Source organism: Phacochoerus africanus, chromosome 4, assembly GCF_016906955.1.
Source record: "Phacochoerus africanus isolate WHEZ1 chromosome 4, ROS_Pafr_v1, whole genome shotgun sequence".
In the NCBI taxonomy this organism is placed as follows: Eukaryota; Metazoa; Chordata; class Mammalia; order Artiodactyla; family Suidae; genus Phacochoerus; species Phacochoerus africanus.
In genome coordinates this window covers 6,520,382-6,540,879 of record NC_062547.1, presented here as the reverse complement: position 1 = coordinate 6,540,879, position 20,498 = coordinate 6,520,382, and the positions used below count along the sequence as shown (strand labels likewise).

The 20,498-nt window shown below is 52.9% G+C and overlaps 2 protein-coding genes across 3 annotated transcripts; both read right to left on the bottom strand.

The window, feature by feature from the left end:
- Positions 1 to 21: 21 nt before the first annotated feature.
- On the bottom strand, positions 22 to 1,203 carry RNASEH2C (ribonuclease H2 subunit C). The gene is made up of 4 exons (XM_047775264.1): positions 979 to 1,203; positions 589 to 788; positions 390 to 509; positions 22 to 148 (listed from the first exon to the last, which is right to left on the bottom strand). Exons 1-4 carry the CDS (start codon positions 1,148 to 1,150, stop codon positions 122 to 124), a joined length of 519 nt encoding a protein of 172 aa, XP_047631220.1. The 5' UTR covers positions 1,151 to 1,203; the 3' UTR covers positions 22 to 121.
- Positions 1,204 to 12,812: 11,609 nt separating this feature from the next.
- Positions 12,813 to 16,157, bottom strand: AP5B1 (adaptor related protein complex 5 subunit beta 1). Of its 2 annotated transcripts, none has more exons than XM_047775258.1 (3): positions 16,101 to 16,157; positions 15,527 to 15,694; positions 12,813 to 15,421 (listed from the first exon to the last, which is right to left on the bottom strand). In XM_047775258.1, the coding sequence occupies exons 2-3, from the start codon at positions 15,674 to 15,676 to the stop codon at positions 12,938 to 12,940; spliced, it is 2,634 nt and encodes an 877-aa protein (XP_047631214.1). In that variant the 5' UTR covers positions 15,677 to 15,694; positions 16,101 to 16,157; the 3' UTR covers positions 12,813 to 12,937. The 2 variants fall into 2 exon arrangements, with proteins under 2 accessions (XP_047631214.1, XP_047631213.1); XM_047775257.1 differs by lacking the exon at positions 16,101 to 16,157 and adding an exon at positions 15,811 to 16,054.
- Between the last annotated feature and the right edge of the window lie 4,341 nt (positions 16,158 to 20,498).

Here is a 20,498-nt window from a genome sequence, read left to right as displayed (position 1 = left end):
CAGCACTGGCACACTCACAGGTTCTGTGAAGAGCGCCTTTATTGGGGTGACGAAGGCTCCCAAAGTGAAGGGGTTCACTGGAGTGAAGGGATCAGTGGCTTTCAATTTCAAGGTCTGGTTTTCAGTCCTCTGGTACCTGTGCGTGAATCTGCAACAGGAGGAAATCATCCCTACTATCGGATTGCTGCAGTATAGTGACTAGCTGGCCCAGATACTCAGGGCAGAGATCCAACTGCTCAGAATCATAGACAGGACAGGGAAGAGTGGTGGGAAGCCATGCTGCCCCAGTGTTTTCCCCAGCCCCAAAGCCCCAAGTCCACTCAAGGGCAAGATTCAGGAAACAACTCTGAAGGGGAGCCTGGGAGGGAAGGGCCCATCCATCCACTCACCGCTGCAGCAAGGCTGGGCCAGGTTAGGGCCCCACGCACTTTGGAATCCGGACCAGGGATAGTCTCCAGGCCCCACAGGGTGAAGCTGCTGAAACTGGCTGTGGCGCCGATAAAGCGGTCCTGGGGAAGGGTCCCAGCTCAGCACCCGAGCCGCCGCTCCCACCTGCACTCCCTTCCAACCCTATCCCCCGGTGCTCACGAAGTCCCGCTCCAGCGTCTCCGGGGATTCCATCACTTCCTGCTCCTCTAGCTCGTGGTCCTCCTCCGACCCCTCCGAGAAGTCCTGCTTCCCCACCGACACCTCTCCCTGCTCTTCTGTCATCACGTATCCCACAAGGCCGGGCGGCACCGCCACCTCCTCGCCGCGCAGACTGCGGCCCCGGAAGGACGCTTCCAGCCCTGGAAGAGGCAGGCGCAGGGCCACAGTGACGCCTGATGTAAGGCCTAGCGGGGCAAGCCCGGGAGCAGCCGTCCCCGCCACCTCCGGTGGACCATGAGCCCCGGGAGCCCTCGCGCCGCTCCTTGCCGTGGAGAGCCCGACGCCGGCGCGGGGGCTGCCGGGAGCCGTAGTCCCGCCGCGAGCGCTCACCGTAGGGACCCTGGCGGATGGCTGGGGTGAAGAAGCGCCCCACCGGGGCGGGCCGGCTAACCGGGACCTCGCAGGGCAGAAGGTGCAGCGTGACGGGGGCGGGACTGCGCAGCGTAAAAGGGCGCAGGTGCACGCGGCGCCTGTCCACGGACTCCTCGTCGCTGCTCTCCATGGCTCGGCCGCACCCCGCCGCTCGGGGCTAAGGCCGAAGCTGGCGCGTGAAGCGCGCAGAGCCTGTCGGGAGGCCCGGGACTCTCAGCCCAGAGCTTCCTGGGAAGCGTAGTCCCTCTTTGAGGCAATCTTGTCCACCTGTGTTCAGGTCCTAGATTTCTTTTTTCTTTTTAAGGATTCAATGAATTTTATTATAATTGTAGTTGTGCAACCATCATAACCTAATTTTAGAACATTTGCATCCCAAACCCAGATCCCATCCCAACCTGAGGCCTTTGGTAACCGTAAGTTTTTCAAAGTCTGTGAATCAGTTATTAAGTTCATTGTACCCCTTTTTTAGATTCCACGTATAAGTGATAGTATATGATGTTAGTGTCTCACTGTCTAACTTCTCTTAGCATGGTAATTTCTAGGTCCATCCATGTTGCTGGAAATGCCATTATTTTCATTCCTTTTTGTGGCTGAGTAATATTCCATCTTTATCCACTCCTTCGTTGATGGATCTTTAAGCTGCTTCTGTGTCTTGGTTATTGTCTGTAGTGCTGCAGTGAACATTGGGTTACATGTATCTTTTCAAGTCATGTTTTTCTCTGGATAGATGCCCAAGAGTGGGATTGCTGGATCATAGCCAAATGCTCCTTGGGCTCCTCCTCCCAATGCCAGATCCCCAGGTGTTGGGAACCTGATGTGGGGCTCAGAACTTTTACTCCCGTGGGTGAGCCTCTGCAATATAGTTACTTTCCCATCTGTGGGCCGCTCACCCAATGGGTATGAGGTTGTTTATATTGAGTAATCGCCCCTCCTAATATCTTGATGTGGCCTCCTCTTTGTCTTTTGGAGTAGGATATCTTTTTTGGTAGTTTCCAGTCTATTTTGTTGAAGGTTGTTCAGCAGTTGGTTGTAATTTTGTTGTTTTCATGAAAGAAGGTGAGTTCCAGTCCTTCTGCTCTGCTATCTTGCCGTCTTAATCCTGTCTCTCCCTAGGTTTTTTTTTTTTTTTTTTTCGCTTTTTAGGGCCACACCTGTGGCATATGGAGGTTCCCAGGCTAGGGGTTGAATTGGAGCTGCAGCTGCCAGCTTAAGCCACAGCCACGGCAACATGGGATCTGAGCAACATCTGTGACCTACACGACAGCTCAAGGCAATGCGCCAGATCCTTAACCCACTGAACGAGGCCGGGGATTGAACCCAGATCCTCATGGATCCTAGTTGGGTTCGTTAGCCACTGAGCCACGAAGGGAACTCCTCCCTGGAAAGAATTCTTAATGTGTTCCATTCAGCTACGAAAAGTCAAAAAGTAACAGCCGACATGTGTCCAATAAGTGCTAAGGACTTCCTGCAGGCAGCCCAAAGGGAATGGAGCCTCAGGGTGGAATTAGTGCCCTTAGAAGAAGTGAGCTCTGGAATTCTCTCTGTGGTTCAATAGGATTGGTAGGGTCTCTGCAGTGCCAGGATGCAGGTTCAATCCACGCCAGGTGCAGTGGGTTCTAGATTTTTTCCTTGAGTCTTCCCCCCAATGGTATATTCTTAGTGTGAAAAAAAATTAAAACAAAAAACTTTAAAAGATTAAAACGATTCCTTGAGTTCCCGTTGTGGCGCAGTGGTTAATGAATCCGACTAGAAACCATGAGGTTTCGGGTTCGATTCCTGGCCTCGCTCAGTGGGTCAAGGATCCGGCGTTGCACTGAGCTGTGGTGTAGGTCACAGATGTGGCTCAGATCCTGCGTTGCTGTGGCGTAGGCCAGTGGCTACGGCTCCGATTAGACCCCTAGCCTGGGAACCTCCATATGCCCCGGGAGTGGCCCTAGAAAAGGCAAAAAGCCAAAAAGAAAAAAAAGATTAAAACGATTCCTAAGAGTACACTTTTTATATTACTTGGTAGAGCTTTTCTGGGGGAGTGTGTGTGTGTTTAACCTACTTAATCCTTTGACCCTTCCTTGAATGTGTTGAAGATGTTTTATCCAAGTTTGCCATTTGCCTTCCAAACCTGTGTATAGGTCATTTTTGTTACACAGAAGACTTTTTTTTTTTTGTAGTCAAATTTATCAGCCTTTTATTTTTATTTTATTAGTTTAGTTTTTTAGGGCTGTACCATGGCATGGAGGTTCCCAGGCTAGGGGTCTAATTGGAGTTGCAGCTGCCAGCCTACACCACAGCCATAGCAATGCAGGATCCTTAACCTACTGAGTGAGGCCAGGGATCGAACCCCAAACCTCATGGTTCCTAGTCGGATTCGTTTCTGCTGTGCCACAAAGGGAACTCCTCAGCCTTTTGTTTTTATGTCTTTAGTTTTTGCAGTACTCGTTCTTTTTTGATTTCTTAACTCTTCTCTAATGTTTGTTTGTTCAGATACCCAATTTTGATATATTTTGATAAGTAGTCTCATAGAACAGACTCATACAAAGCTGGGTGTTCATTAGGAGTTACAAAACGGATATTCCATTTATCTTTATTTACTGTAATACTTCTATAAAGAAAATGCTCACTTACTCTTTGGTTGTCCATTGGTACAGTGAGCATAAGAAAGGCAAAATAATTGCTTGATACTTTCTTTGTATTTCTGTTTTTGAAATTTTTTCCCTGGCATGTTCCAATGGCGACCTTTAAAAAAAAAAGTATCACTATTAAATAATGAATTTTTTTAACCTTTTGAATGTTTCGGTTGTGTTTATTCTTTTTTTTGGTCTTTTTTTTTTTTTTTTTGGTCTTTTCTAGGGCCGCACCCGTGGCATATGGAGATTCTCAGGCTAGGGGTCGAATCAGAGCTGTAGCTGCCAGCCTACACCAGAGCCACAACAATGCAGGATCCGAGCCGAGTCTACGACCTACACCACAGCTCACGGCAATGCCAGATCCTCAACCCACTGAGCAAGGCCAGGGATCAAACCCACAACCTCATGGCTCCTAGTTGGATTCGTTAACCACTGCGCCACGATGGGAACTCCAGTCGTGTTCCTGAAATTGTCCCATCTTTTTCTAGTGGAAACCTCTTCAAATGAGGTCCTGAGTCTTTTGATGTGACCCTGGTAGTCTTTTATAGCTTTCCTTGTTTTCCAGAACCACAGGATAATTCCTGAGTCATCTTAAAAAGTTCCTGCTTCAGACTTGGAATCATCCAAGGATTCTCCAAAGATCTACAGTTCCTTTTTTACTAAGAAGTGATATTTATGAATTCATTTTGACACTAGATGTGCTCATGACTGCTAGATTGTTTCTAGTTGTTTTCAGTTTCTAGATGTTTTCAGTGGACGAAGCTAAGATATATGTATTTTTCTCTTTTAAAGAGAAAATAGGGAATTCCCTTGGTGCAGTGGGTTAAGGATCCAGCGTTGTCATTGCAGCACTTAGGTCACTGCTGTGGCGTGGGCTTGATTCCTGGCCCAGGAACTTCTACATGCAGTGGGAGAAGCTAAAAAAGAAAAATAAAATAAAATGAATTTTAGAAGATAAAATAGTATAAAATTTTTGGAGTTCTTTTTGTCCTTAAAGTATATTCCACTGGGGTGCATAATTTACTCGTTTTCAGTTCTATGGTTATGCTACCCAGTTGCATACAAGTTAAGATCATTTGTTTCACTTCCCTTTTGACTTTTCAATATAGCTTTTTGTTTTTTGCCTGTGCCCAAGGTATGAGGAAGTTCCTGGGCCAGGGATTAAACCCTCGCCGAAGCAATGACCCGAGCCACAGCAGGATGCTTAACCTGTTGAGCCACCAGGGAACTCCTCAAGATAGCTTTTAAAATCACTTTGTTTTATGCGATTATTTACATGTTTCCAAAGTCAAAATACAAAGTAAGAGATTTAGTAGGAGTTCCCTTGGTGGTACAATGGGTTAAGGATCTGGTGTTGTCACTGCTGTGGCTTAGATCGTAGCTGTGGTGTGGCTTAAATCCCTGGCCTGGGAACTTCCAATGCTATAAGTGGAGCCAAAAAAAAAAAAAGTAGATGTACTTAGAGAAACTTACTGTCTATCCCTGGTCCCTCCAACCTGTTTTTTCCTGCCCTAAGTAAACTTTTAGGAGTTCCCATCATGTCGCAGCAGAAACAATCCGACTAGGAACCATGAGGTTGCGGGTTCCATCCCCAGCCTCTCTCGGTGGGTTAAGGATCCGACTAGGAACCATGAGGTTGCGGGTTCCATCCCCAGCCTCTCTCGGTGGGTTAAGGATCCGGCGTTGCTGTGTTGCTGTGTGGTGTAGGTCGCAGATGTGGCTCGGATCTGGCGTTGCTGTGGCTCTAGCAGCAACAGCTCGGATTCATTTGCTAGCCTGGGAACCTCCATATGCTGTGGGTGTGGCCCTAAAAGGACAAAAGACCAAAAAACAAAAACCCAATTTTAAATATTTTAGTTTATTTTTCCACTGTTTACTCTCTCTTTTTTTTTTTAAGGCCACACCTGTGGCATATGCAAGTTCCTAAGCTAGGAGTCAAATTGGAGCTACAGCTGCCAGCCACAGCAACACCAGACCTGAACCATGTCTGTGACCTACACCACAGCTGGCAGCAATGCCAGATCCTTAACCCACTGAGCAGGGCCAGGCATCAAACCCCCATCCTCATGGATACTGGTTGGTTTCGTTTCCACTGAGCCATAATAGGAACTCCATTGTTTACTCTTTTAAAGTTAGCATATATGCTTATGTACATTGCACTCAATTTCCTAATATTTTGCACCTAATTTTATGACTGATATTGGTCTGCAGTTTTCCTTTCTTGTGATTCTTTGTCTAGTTTTGGTATTAGTGTAATGCTGATTTCACAGAATGAGTTAGCTGATTTCACAGAATGAGTTAACAGGTATTCCCTCTGCTTCTACCTTCTTTTTTTTTTTTTTTTTTTTTGTCTTTTTGCTATTTCCTGGGCCACTCCCACGGCATATGGAGGTTCCCAGGCTAGGGGTCCAATCGGAGCTGTAGCCACCGGCCTACACCAGAGCCACAGCAACGCTGGATCCGAGCTGCGTCTGCAACCTACACCACAGCTCATGGCAACGCCGGATCGTTAACCCGCTGAGCAAGGCCAGGAATCGAACCAGCAACCTCATGGTTCCTAGTCAGATCCTTTAACCACTGAGCCACGACGGGAACTCCTGCTTCTACTTTCTGAAACAGACTGTATAGAATTGTTATTGTTCTTTCTTGGTTTTTTTTTCCACAAGTGGGATTCACCAGGAAGCCATCTGGACCTATTGCTTTCTTTTTTAGGAGGTTTTAATTATTTTTTGTTTTTCATTTTAAGAGAAGTTTTTCAGCTTTATTGAGATGTAATTGACAAATAAAATTCTAAGATATTTAGGAGTTCCCGATTTGGCTCAGTGGGTTAAGGACACAACGTTGTCTTTCTGAGTATGTGGGTTTGATCCCTGGCTTCGCTCAATGGGTTAAGGGTCCAGTGTTGCTGCAAGCTTTGCTGTAGGTCACAGATGCATCTTGGATCCGGTGTTGCTGTGGCTGTGACGTAGGCCTCAGCTGCAGCTCTGATTTGACGCCTAACCCAGGAATTCCATATGCCACAGGTGCGTCCCTAAAAAGGAAAAAAAATTAAGCTATTTAAAGTGTACATTGTGGAGTTCCTGTTGTGGTGCAGCAGAAACAAATCTGACTAGTATCCATGAGGATGCAGGTTCGGTCCCTGGTCTCACTCAGTGGACTGGGGATCCAGCATTGCCGTGAGCTGTGGTGTAGGTCACAGACACGGCTCAGATCCCACATTGCTGGGGCTATTGCCTAGGCTGGCAGCTGTAGCTCAGTTTGACCCCTAGCCTGGGAACTTCCCTATGCCTCGGTTCAGCCCTAAAAAGCAAAAAATAAATAAATTGTACATTGTGATGATTTGGTATATGTGTACACTGTGAAAGGATCTTCCAATCTAGTTTAAAACATTGATCTTTTATAACTAAAAAATGGAATATGACCTTTAAGAAATTGATCACCTCACATGTTTATTATTATAATTTTAGTATATATTAATAATATATATTATATACTAATAATTATTAATTATTCACTTTCTCTAGATATAGCTCTATTCAGATTATCGATTTTCCCTTGTGTAAGTTTTGTTACTTTGTATCATTCAAGAAATTGGGGAGTTCCCCTTGTGGCACAGTGGTTAACGAATCCGACTAGGAACCATGAGGTTGCGGGTTCGGTCCCTGCCCTTGCTCAGTGGGTTAACGATCCGGCGCTGCTGTGAGCTGTGGTGTAGGTTGCAGATGCAGCTCGGATCCCGAGTTGCTGTGGCTCTGGCATAGGCCGGTGGCTACAGCTCCGATTAGACCCCTAGCCTGGGAATCTCCATATGCCGCGGGAGCAGCCCAAGAAATAGCAAAAAGACAAAAAAAAAAAAGAAATTGGTCCATTTCATTTATCAGACTGTGGGCATAGAGTTGTCTGAAATATTTCTTTATTATCCTCTTAACGTCTATGGGATCAGTAGTTATGACCCCTCTTTCATCTCTGGTATTGGTAATTTGTATCTTCTCTTTTTCTTAGTTAACCTAGCTAGAGTCTTGTCAATGTTACTGATTTTTTTTTTTTTTGGATCATACCTGCGGCATATGGAATTTCCCAGGTTAGGGGTCAACTGGAGCTACAACTGCCAGCCTAAGCCACAGCCACAGTAACTTGGGATCTGAGCCACATCTGTGACCTACACCGCAGCTCAAAGCAACACAAGATCCTTATCCCAATGTGTGAGGCCAGGAATCAAACCTGCAACCTCATGGACACTACATTGGGTTCTTAACCTGCTGAGCCACAGCAGGAACTCTGATTTTACTGATTCTTTTTATAAAACCAGATTTTGTTTTCATTGATTTTCTCTGTTGATTTCCTCCTTCCAATTTCATTGATTTCTGCTCTGATTTTTTTTTTTTTTTGCCTTTTAGGGCTGCACCCACAGCATATGGAGGTTCCTAGGCCAGAAGTCCAATTGGAGCTACAGGTTGCAGCCACAGCCACAGCCACAGCAACACGGGATCTGAGCCTCGTCTGTGACCTACACCATAGCTCACGGCAACGCCAGATCCTTAACCCACTGTGCAAGGCCAGGGATGGAACCTGCAACCTCATGGTTCCTAGCTGGATTCGTTTTCGCTGCGCCACAATGCAAACTCCTCTGCTCTGATTTTTATTTATCTTCCTCTACTTGCTTTAGGCATATAGTACTCTTCTTTCTCTAGTTTTCTAAAGCAAAGGTTAGATTACTCATTTTTAGATCTTTCTTCTTTTCTAATATATGCATTTAATGCCATAAATCTCACTCTATTGCTTTCACTCTATTCCCACAGATTTTGACAAGTTGTAGTTTCATTTTCATTTAGTTCAAGATATTTTAAAATTTCTCATGAGACTTCCTTGACTCACGTGTTATTTACTTATTTTTTTTTCCTGCTCCATCCATTTAAATGCCTGAGATCGTTGACCTTTACATGGCTACGCAGGATCATTTGAGCACTGGGGCTGTGACACTCAGGAGGCTCTGGGACCTCAGCCCTGGGTCACTATCTCTGCAGAGCCTGCCCCACCTGGTCAAACTTCTCGGTTATTCTGTGCATGATGATCTTGCCTTGGTTGCTCTGGCACAGCTCAGTTGTCACCATTGAAAGACCACTGAGTCAGCTGACCCATGTATTATTTAGAAGTATGCTGGTTAATTTCCAAATATTTGGAAAATTTCCAGCTATCACTCTATCACTGGCTTCTTTCCTTTCCTTTTTTTTTTCTTTTTTTTTCCCTGCTTTTTAGGGCCGAACCCACGGCCTATGAAAGTTCCCAAGCTAGGGGTCAAATTGGGGCCACAGCTGCCAGCATATGCCACAGCCACAGCAACATCAGATCCGAGCCACATCTACGACCTACACCACAGCTCACAGCAGTACCGGATCCTTAACCCACTGAAGTGAGGCCAGGGATTGAGCCCGCATCCTCATGGATCCTAGCTGGGTTCGTTAACCACTGAGCCATTCCTATTCTTTTAAGTTTGTAAAGGTGTGTTCCTTGGCCCAAAATGTGGTTTGTTGCAGTGAATGTTGCATGTGCACTTAAGAAGAAATTGTATTCTGCTCGTTAGGTACAGTATTCTATAATCTATAGACATATTCTGTATTTTAATGCATTGATTGATGGTGCCACTCAGTGCAACTATATCCTTAGTGATTTTCTACATGCTCAGTGAGTCAGTTACTGATAAAAAGGGTAAGGCTCCCCACAATAGTGCATTTGTCTATTTTCTTTGCAGCTTTATCAAGTTTTTGCTACATATGTTTTGACACTGTTGTTAGGTGCATATAAGTTCCAGATTTGTATGTCTTCGTGGAAGATCAACTTGTTATACGGTGCTCCTCTTTGTTCCAAAGAATTTTCCTTTTCTGAAGTCTGCTTTGTCTGAAATTAATATGACCTTGATACTTGAAGGACAACTTGTTGGAATTACAAAATCCTTGGTTCACCCTTTTAAAATATGGTTGTTTTTTTTGTCTTTTTTTTTTGTTGTTGTTGTTATTGTTGTTGTTGTTGTTGCTATTTCTTGGGCCGCTCCCGAGGCATATGGAGGTTCCCAGGCTAGGGGTTGAATCGGAGCTGTAGCCACCAGCCTACGCCAGAGCCACAGCAACAGCAACGCGGGATCCGAGCCGCGTCTGCAGCCTACACCACAGCTCACGGCAACGCCGGATCCTTAACCCACTGAGCAAGGGCAGGGACCGAACCCGCAACCTCATGGTTCCTAGTCGGATTCGTTAACCACTGTGCCACGACGGGAACTCCTTAAGATATGTTTTAAAGTACTGCTCCATTGTTGTGCTGCTTCGTACTTTGGTTTTTAAAAGTCTGATGCCATTCTAACTCTTTTGCCTTTGTAAGTTATTTGGTCTTTCTGCCTGGTGATCTTGAGGGGTTTTTTGGAAAAAAAACTTTGAAATCTAATTGTTTTGTGAGGATATATCTCAAAGTTGATCATTCTGGGTTAATTTTCCAAGATTCCCAGTGGGCCCTTTGAATATGTAAATTTTTTTTATTGGAAAGTTTTCTTTTTTTCTTTCTTTCTTTTTTTTTTTTTTTGTCTTTTTGCCATTTCTCGGGCCGCTCCCTCAGCATATGGAGGGCCCCAGGCTAGGGGTCAAATTGGAGCTAAAGCTGCTGGCCTAGGCCACAGCCACAACAATGCCAGATCTGAGCCACATCTTCGACCTACACTACAGCTCACTGTGATGCTGGATCCTTAACCCACTGAGTGAGGCCAGGGATCAAAACTGCATCCTCATGGATCCTAGTCAGATTTGTTTCTGCTGAGCCGCAATGGGAACTCTAGATTATAGTATTAAATATCAATTCTGGTGCATTCTTTAGTTTTTCTTCTGGAACTCCAATACTACAGATGTGATTTCATATTTGACTATCTTCTGTTTCCATTACTTTCTCCTGATTCCTTCTATGTCTTTGTCTCATTTTCATTCTCTTGTTTTTCTGTCTTTCTTCAATGCCACTTAAAATGTAATGTTTGAGTACGTTCTCCCTCAGATACCTTATAATCTTTTAGATAATTTTGTCTGTTTCTTCCTTTTCTTCCTTGAGTTGAATCAACTCTCTTTGCATTTCTTCCTGGGTTTTAAAGTTTCTCACCAAAGTGGTTTTGCATGTTTAGTCTTTTTTTTTTTTTTTTGTCTTTTTGCTATTTCTTGGGCCGCTCCTGTGGCATATGGAGGTTCTCACGCTAGGGGTCAAATCGGAGCTGTAGCCAGCGGCCTACGCCAGAGCCACAGCAACGCGGGATCCGAGCCGCGTCTGCAACCCACACCACAGCTCACGGCAATGCCGGATTGTTAACCCACTGAGCAAGGGCAGGGATCGAACCCGCAACCTCATGTTTCCTAGTTGGATTCGTTAACCACTGCGCCACGACGGGAACTCCATTTTTTTTCAAATTCTTTTTTTTTTTTTTTGGTTATTTCTTGGGCCGCTCCCGCGGCATATGGAGGTTCCCAGGCTAGGGGTTGAATCGGAGCTGTAACCGCCGGCCTACACCAGAGCCACAGCAACGCAGGATCCGAGCTGCGTCTGTAACCTACACCACAGCTCACGGCAACGCCGAATCATTAACCCACTGAGCAAGGGCAGGGACCGAACCCGCAACCTCATGGTTCCTAGTCGGATTCGTTAACCACTGCGCCACGACGGGAACTCCCCTTCCCTGGATTTTAAATTAAGCTCTAACCTACTCCAGACACTTAACATTTGCAGACAGGAATTCCTGTTGTGGCGCAGCAGAAACGAATCTGACTAGTATCCATGAGGACAGGGGTTCGATCCCTGTCCTCACCCAGTGGGTTGGGGATCTGGCATTGTGTGAGCCGTGGTGTAGGGCGCAGACTCAGCTCGGATCCCACATTGCTGTGGCTATGGTGTAGGCCAGCAGCTGCAGCTCCGATTTGACCCCTAGCCAGAGAACTTCCCTATGCCGCCAGTATGGCACTAAAAAACAAAAAAAGAAAAAAATTTCAGACTTAGTTTCTTTTTTCCTGTAACTGAACACTTACTGACTTGGCAATGGCTTGGCCGGATCCTATGGCACTGACTGCAGTAGCTCCAAATTGGGACAGACCTCGCCACCTGGTCTGCAACAGCCCCACTCATCCTGGGCCCTTCTTCCCTTGCCCACCTGATCAGGAGGGGATGACTGGGTGCTCAAGAAGAGGCCCTTACCCCAGAGCAGTAGGCCCAAGCCTCTGGTTATTCTCCGCCCAGACCACCCAGTAGTGCTGGCTGCTGCTCCTGCAGCCTCTGGGGGTGGCGAGGGCAGAGAGAGGGGAGGAGGGTGGCCCTGTGGCCCATGCAGATCTCTGCTCTCATGATGTGCTAATGGAAACTTGCTCCAGGATGACAAAACCGGAATACCAACCAGCTGGGTGACTGTAGGACAATCACTCAACCCTCTGGCTTACAGATTTCCTCATCCGTGGGGCCCTGCTGAGCTGTTGCAAGGATCAAGTGAGGCAACCTATGTGGAAAACAGCTCAGCATCCGGCAGCCTCAATACGTCTGAACCCTAAGTATCCGATATGTTTGCAAAAACAACTAGGCGGCCTAGCTGTCCTTACCTGGGAAGAGTCCTAGATCCACAGATTGGGTTTCCTAGGGACTGGGGTAAGGAGAGGTCGGCTTAGTTTCAGTCTAGAGCACTGGGCCCCTTCTTTCAGCCCTCAAACCATACCAGCAGGCCCCTCCTAGAGCTGGCTCTAACCAACACAGCCTGGGAGCCCCCTCCCTAAGCAAAGGTGACTCACTGAGCCGCTGCAGCCTCCTCTGTTTCTGCGTCTCAGTCCATCATCCTCTCCAGCCTGAGTTCCCTGTGCAGGGACCCTGCAAACCTCTGCAGTTGAAGAGCACTGGCTCGCAGGTCAGGAGGCCCAAGTCCAGCTTTGGTCTCATCTCCAAATTACTGGGTGCCTTTGGGAAGGCCAGACCATCTCCAGGAAGCAGAGACATGGATATTTTTTCTCTTGCCTCCTGGGCAGGGATCCTAAAAAAGCCCAGCATATCTGGGCGGGAAGACTGCCCTGCAGTCTGGGGGCCCCTAGTCTGGAAGCTTTCCTGGAACCTCTAACTCTCACTCCAGTGTGTCTGCCCCCAACCAGGGCCCAAAAGGAAACAAACCAGTGAGAATCGTTAGCAAAGTGTAGGTTTTTTTAAAGAACAGGCCTACGGGACGGTCTCCTGGCTCAGCAGCTCTCCCCAGGCAAGCGCCTGCCACGGCCGGAGTCCTGCTCCCACCTGGCCTGGCCCCAGGCTCAGCCAGCAGCTGCCAGCCCACGGAGGTAGTCCCCCACCAGCGGCAGCACTGCCCAGTCATCTGTCCGCAGGGCCACAGGCACACCGTCCGCCTGGGCTGCCTCCAGCCGCAGCAGCAACTTTGAGTTCGGGGGGAGATGGATGGCGACACAGTAGCTGGTGGGGGGTTGGGCCACCACCACAAAGGGTTCCAGGTGGCGGGACACCAAGGCCTCCAGCCCATGCGGCCCGAGAGGGCACCACAAGTGACTCTCGGCGCCCTTCGGCAGGCAGGAGTCCCAGAGCTCCTCAAAGAAGTCCTCCTTGGCCCCCTCGGGGGGCTGGGGGAAAGGGAGAAAGAGGTCAGCGAAGCTCACGAGCAGGGGAGGCAGGTGAGCGTGGCACGTGAGGCCCGCGGGTGTGGTGTACAGGGCGCGCACAGCCAGCCTCGCGGGAGCCGAGCGTCGGGGCTGCAGAGGCAGGAGCAGAGGGCGGGCAGGGCGGCTGGGACACAGGCAGGGCACGTGGACAGCCCCCAGGGGTGCATAGAGCTGTCTTTCCACACTGAAGCGCAGCTCCAGAGAATACACTGGCTCCAGCACCTCCACCTGGAGCTGGAGCACTGGGACTGGGCCCTCAGCTCTGCGGGGACCCAGGCTTAGCCGAATTGGGGCCGGGGCCTCCTGCACCATCAGTGCCTTAGCAAAGCCCTGATTCTCAGCCACCAGCGAAGAGGCCAGTGCAGGTGCAGCAAGGGAGGGGCCCAGGGCCACCCCCAGCTTGGGCCTCGCCAGGTGGGCCAGGAGGACATAGTAGAGGCGAGCGTGGTCCCGCCCATCAGGGTCCTCCAGCTGCCTGGCCAGCGCCTGCAGCAAGTCCGCCAGGCCCCTCACGACCCCGGCCCGCAGTAGGGCCCGGCAGACCTTTAGCAGGGCCTGCTGGAGACCCCAGTCCGTGCAGTGGGTGGCCGCGGCCTGCAAAAAGCTGAGCGTGGCACCCTGGGCATCCCCGTCTGCCACCTTCGCCAGCATCTGCAGGTGCCAACGAAGGGCCTCATCCCTGCCTGGCCTGGACACCACCTCCTGCCTCAAGACCACCTTCAAGGGTTCCCCCAGCTCGGGGCCCACCTGATCCAGGAGATCTGCAAAGTGGGGAGTCAGGGCAGGCCGGGCTCGGTACAGCTGGGCCAGTCCATGGGTCAAGGGCGTCAGCACCACAGGGTGTCCAGCCAGGCAGCGAGCAACCAGGTAAGAGGCCTGGAAGCAGAGCGTGGCCAAGGCCCGGGGGCCGCCGTCCAGGGCTGCCCTCTGCCGCAGGCCGGCCAGTAGCTCCTCCAGGTAGCGCCGGGGGCTCGGATCCTGGCCTTGCTCCTCCTTGTCTTCGTCTTCCACACAGAGCAGGCACAGCAGATGCAAGCGGGCCAGGAGGGCCATCGGGTCATGCAGGAGACTGGGCAGGAGGCCACGGCATAGCTGGGACCCCAGCAGCAGTGGGGCAGCCTCCTCGCCTGCAGGGCCCAGCGGCCAGTTCTCAGGGAAGCTCAAGAGACAGTGCAGGCAGAAGAGATGGGCGGGCAGCGGCAGGGCCGGGTGCTGGGCAGCCAAGATGAGCCGGCGAAGCAGCAAGGCCTCGTCCTGGGCCGTGAACAGTGCCTCGCCAAAGGCCGCCTTGAGGGCCAGGACGGCGTGCAGCAGCGTCAGCTGTGCTGTGCCCAGCAGCCGTACCAGCTGTGGCTTGAAGAGCACTGGTGGCTGTCCCCGAAGACCCCGCAGGGCCCAGCCCAGCAGCCACAGAAGCTGGGCCTGAGCCACAGGAGTGAGCAGGTAGGAGGCATCCAGAAGCTGGGCCACGGCAGCCCGCAGCTCCCGGGCCTCCTCAGGACTGAGCTCCAGCGCTGTAAGGCCGCACTCCCCCTCCTCAGCTGCTGGCCAACTGGGTGCCTGGGGCTGAAGGTGGGCATCACCTGCCTCTGCTAGTGTCCAGTTCCACGGAGCACCCTCAGTGGGACAGTCCCCAGCCATCAGCAGGCCCTGTAGGCCGGCCCTGGCCCTGGCTTGTATCATCAAGGCGTTTCGCAGAGCAAGTGCCAGCAGCAGGCTGAGAGGCTGGACAGGGCCCTCCTGCCCCAGCAGGCTGTGCAGCAGCCCCAGGCAGCCCCCTAGCAGCCCAGGCTTGCAGCTCTCCAGCTCCCGTAGGCACTCCCACGCCGTGGCCTGCAGGGGGCGCTGTTCCGAAGCAGGGCTAAAACCTCGCCCCAGATCTCGGCCTGAGGCCAAGCCAAGCAGCAGGGGCAGAAGCCTGCGAGAGGCTCCCGAGGTGGGGCCTAGCGCACCTCCTGCCGCCAAGGCTGTGGTGGCAGCCAGCAACAGGGGCCGCCGCAGAGCCGAAGGCCGCGGGGGTAGAAGGACCAGGGTATCCAACAGGGAGTTGGCGGCTGCTTCGGCCGCAGAGGCGTCCGGCCACAGCTGGGTTGGGTACTCCAAGCTCAGGGCCAGCAAGGAAACCTGGGGATGGAGGGATTTCGGTGGGAATCAAGAAGTTGAGGTTCAGGGCACGGCAGGCTAGGTGACTACCTGGGCCAGGGTTCGGGACACGTGCAGAGGGCCTACCTTAGTCGGCTCGCTCAGCTTCTCACTTCTCAGGTCGCTCAGCAGGTCACGAGCCAGATCCTCACCCTCGGGACCTGCCATGAAGGCGGATGGGCTGGCTCGGAAGGTGCCCAGGCGTTGGGCCCAGGTTTCCCGGCTCTGGGGCCCCATGGTCAGGCCCGCAGGTCCCTGCAGAGAAGAGCGAACGAGGATCAGACCCGCGGCCTGGAGACGCGCGGGGCCTCAAGGCCGCCAGAGGGCGCGCGAGCCCCCGCCCGCGCCTGCCCCGCAGTGGCCACCGTCACCCCAGGGCCGCCTAGCAGATCTCAGCCGCCCTCCGCCAGCGCAGACTCCAGCGGGGACCCCGCAGCCGGGTCCCGAGATGAAACCCAGATGTTCCGGGGGTGACGCTGGGGCGGGCCGCAGGGTCCCCGTAGGGCAGGGGCGCGGGCAAGCAGGGGCGAGGGCGCTGGGCGGGCCGCTGGCGCAGAGGTGCGTGCCGAGAGCTCATTAGGCCGCCTGCCCGCTGCCGGCACCGAAACCACAGCGCCGCCCCGGCCCCCGGCGCCCGCGGTAACGGGTCGACCGCTCTCACCCTGCCTGACTCAGCGGCCGCTGGCGGTCGGGCCGGCCGGCTCCTTCCGGGCTGGCTGCGCGGGGCGGGGCGGGGCGGGACGGGGCGCGCGGCGCGTGGGCGGCCGAGACGGGGCGGGCCCCGCGCGGGGGCGGAGCCGTAACGGGGCCACCGCCTCCCCCGCCCTCCCGGCTGGCAGGTGCCGACTCGCCGGTTTCGCTGGGGCTGAGTAACTGTCCCGCTGTGCGCACGCCCCCCTTCCCCGAAACCGCCGCGGGCCCGGGCAGAGGCGGTGGAGTTGGGTGGGCCCGGGCTTCTGGACGCCGGGGGTCCCTTCTCGCGTGGGCTGCATTCCCAGGGCCCTCCGGTGGATAGCGGCCGGGACCCTGCCGGCGCCCGCCGGGCTGCTGAGGATGGCAACCCGCCGGCGCCGGCAGTCCTCAGGGCTCCCAGGGTAGCCGCTGGGGGGTTTGCAAGGTGTGGTGCCAGGGCGCCCGCAGGAACTGCGCGCTGCGGGCCCGGCTGAACCGGCCCGGCGGGCGCCGCAGGGCTTGGCTTCGCTTCTCCGACGCCGGCCCCGGGCCTCCCCTCCGCCCAGCTCGGCTTGGGGGCGCGGAGCCGGCGCCGGGGTCGCGGCAGGCGGAAGTTGTTGACCTTTGCCGGAGGCCGCGCCAAGGGTCGGCTGGGGTCGCGACAGACTGGCCAGGGTAAAGCTGGCGGGGCCAAGCCACAAGCGGCTGCGATGAAGCCGGAAAACAACGGGATGCAGACGTGCGGACTCGCAGGGCCCGGCTGGTCACGGGGCTCACAGCACACCCAGCACGGACCGGGAAACCGAGGCCTTGCCGCCGCAGGAAATCTGGGGTCAAGCAGTGCCCGAGCCCACTGCTTTTTGATTTCCAGAGTCAGAGGAGGACCTGGGGACTGGGCCTGGGGCTCACCTAGTAGCCTCTCCTGGGTTCAGGATCCAGGCTGCAGATGCCTTACTGACCGCCGATTTCCAGGGCACAAACCTCGGGCGTCCAGACCCCACACCCACGGCCCTCTGGTCTGAGTAACGCCTCTGGCTCTAATTAGCCCGCTTTGAAGATGAAACAGGTCTGAGCCCTCATGCTAGCCACTGCCAACTAGCTTCTCTCCTTTCCCCAGGCCCCTCCCTACCCCTTCCTGCTGCCTTCCAGATGGGAGGGGGGGGCGTAGAAAGAGATGGAAAAGAGGCTCCCTGGGTGCCCAGGGCATCAGGGGGATGGAGACACAGATCCACCCCAAGGGACAAGTCCAGCTGGAAAACCCAGTCCCTGTTCCTCTGCACCCTGGCTCCACAGTTGACTCACAGGCGGCAGTCCCAAACCACTTCCCTCTAGCGCTGCCTCAGTTTCCCCACCTATAAAACGGGAGTGATGACTCCTGCCAGAGAGGCTGCAGGGTGGGGCTGCCTGGCTAATTAAACCTAAGATGAAAGAGGCCAGGATGACAGCAGTCCTGGGAGGGAAGGCGGCTTGGGGGAGCAAGGAGCCTGTCTGGTTTCTCTGTCTGAGGCCCAGAGGGTGCTGATAACTGCGCCTCCCCGGCCCTTACCACTTACAGGGAGGGAGGAGGGATTGTTAAACCTCTCTTACAGTTGAGGAGACAGGCTTCAAAGAGTCAGGAAACATGATGCTCGCTCTGGCCCCTCAGCTCAGCCTCTGAGCCAGCCTTTCTGAACTTGGCTCCTTGGTGCCCAGGATCTGGAGGAAGGGAGCCCACGTGTAGTTCCCGAAGCGGCAGTGGGAGCATCCACAATGGATTCACTGAGGCTCACAGCAACCTGAGCTACTGGAGGATGGGTACCATTCACAGATAAGGGGGGGTCCCGAGAGGGGCAGTCACTTGCTCAGAGTCACAGCGCTCCTGTAAGGTAGAGCCTGGACTTGAGGAAACAGCCCCTTGCTACCCCCGACTGGGCCCTCCACTCACACCAGCTACCCTTGGCTCCACCTGCCTGCCTGGATGTGCTCCCCTGCGGGAGGGTGGTGTCGATACCATCCCTGGCACGGGCCTGGCGTAACGTTGAGCTCATCCCACGAGCACTGAGGGCATGAATGTTCCCTGAATCTGCACTGAGCCAGCCCATCCCTGAGAGTGGCCTCCCAGGCAAGGGGGCCCAGTATGGGCTGAGCCGAGTGGTTCAAAGCCCATAACTCATTCCTCTCTTTCTGCTGAGTTTCCATTCCCCAGTGCAGCCCAGTTCCGGGGAGGCACTAGACTCAAGCCTTTGAAAAGGGAAAGTCAGTTTCCTGAGGGATCCTGAGTCTCAGTTTTCTGATCTGTAAAATGGGGAATAACCCACCCTCACAGCACTAGATGCTGGGGATCCAGGGATGCTTTGAAAAGGACACGTCAATATGCAAATCCATAGAGAGCAGAGTGGCGGGGTGCCAGGGGCTGAGAGTTGGGGAAATGGAGAGTAACTGCAAATGGGAACAGGGTTTCTTTTTTCTTTTTTTGCTTTTTCTAGGGCCGCTTCCCAGGGCATATGGAGGTTCCCAGGCTAGAGGTCTAATCGGAGCTGTAGCCACTGGCCTACACCACAGCCACAGCAACACCAGATCCGAGCCACGTCTGAGACCTACACCACAGTTCATGGCAACGCCGGATCCTTAACCCACTGAGCAGGGCCAGGGATCGAACCTGCAAAGTCATGGTTCCTAGTCGGATTGGTTTCCACTGTGCTGCGATGGGAACTCCCCAGGTGGTTTTCCAGCAAGTTCTTCACTATTCAACGAGCTTGAGCCATTCCCTCTCCAACCAAGTCTGGTTCTCAGGCTGTGCCATGACAGGAGCTCCACCAACAGCATCTCCTGACAGCTCTGAGCCACAGGGTGGGACTCGGAGCCCCCGTGTACAGGCCCAGTGCTCTTTTCTGCTCGTCCTCTCAGCACAGTCCCCAGAAGCCCTTCTCCCCTCAGCCTCTCACCTCTAAGCCCTTGCCCCAGCCCCACCCATCCCCGCTCCCCCAGAAGCCTTCTCTGAGAACAGGAAGAGGTCATTCCAAAACCTCTCCATCCAGCTGCCCCAGCTCTCCCTGGGCTGCTCGGGATGGGAGCCGGGCACTGAAGGCCAGCGCCAGCCCCCAGTCTTTAGGGGACATGGTCCTTACTCGCCTGCTGGGGTTCTGCCTTCTTCACACCCCCGTCCGCTGTGCCAAAGACAAATGTCTACTCAGGCCACGTGGAGTACTCAGTAATCAGCACTCTGCCTGCAGCCAGCCCAGGCCATCATCACCTCCAGCTTGGGCCAGTACAGGCCTCCTCGCTGCTCTCCCTGCTGCCACCCCCAGCACCCCGCCCCTGCCGACACTCCACTCCCCCCACAGCAGACAGCGAGGCTTCCCACCCCGCTGCGCCTCCCTGCCGTGGCCGACCTGCCTCTCCAACCTCGGTTCCTACAGGCCTCCCACCCTCACGATCCAGTCACCTCACCTTTCGGGTCAAGTCACACACACACACACACACACACACACACACACACACACACACACATGTCACTCCTGCTCTGGGGCCTTTGTATCGCCTGCTCTATCTACGGATCAAGCTCTACCCTACTCTGCACAGCTGGCTCCTACCTCTCCTTCAGATCTCAGCAACCACCACCTGTCACCATCCCATCACTAGTTAAATGTCCTGCTTTGTATCACAGGATACCCAGTGTTAGCATGGAGTAGATATTCATTCACTATTTGGTGACTGGAGTTCCCGTTGTGGCTCGGCGGGTTAAGAACCTGACTAGTATCCATGAGGATGTGGGTTTGATCCCTGGCTTTGCTCAGTTGGGTTAAGGATCTGATATTGTCACAAGCTGTGGAGCAGGTTGCAGCTGCAGCTCCGATTTGACCCCTAGCCTAGGAACCTCCATATGCCATGGGCGCGATCCTAAAAAGAAAAATATTTATTGACTGAATTAAGAAGGGGAAGAATGATATCAAACTGGCATGGTGTGGACAGCACGGAGGGTGACCGCCTGCCCTTTGGAGTTCACTCGGTGTTTACCCAAGTTCACACACATAGTCTGAGTCTAGATCTGCCCATGAACCACAAGCCATGTACCAGCAGCCTATGGGTCAAATCTCCCCTCAAAATGTTGTTTGTTTTTTTCCTTTAAAAATAATATATTCGATCCCTGGCCTTGCTCAGTGGGTTAAGGATCCCGCGTTGCTGTGAGCTGTGGTGTAGGTTGCAGACGAGGCTCAGATCCTGCATTGCTGTGGCTCTGGCGTAGGCGGGCGGCTACAGCTCCGATTAGACCCCTAGCCTGGGAACCTCCATATGCTGTGGGAGCGGCCCTAGAAAAGGCAAAAAGACAAAAAGTAAATAAATAAATAAAATTTAAAAATAAAAATAATATATTCGTTCTGGATCACAAAATATAGGGAAAGACAGA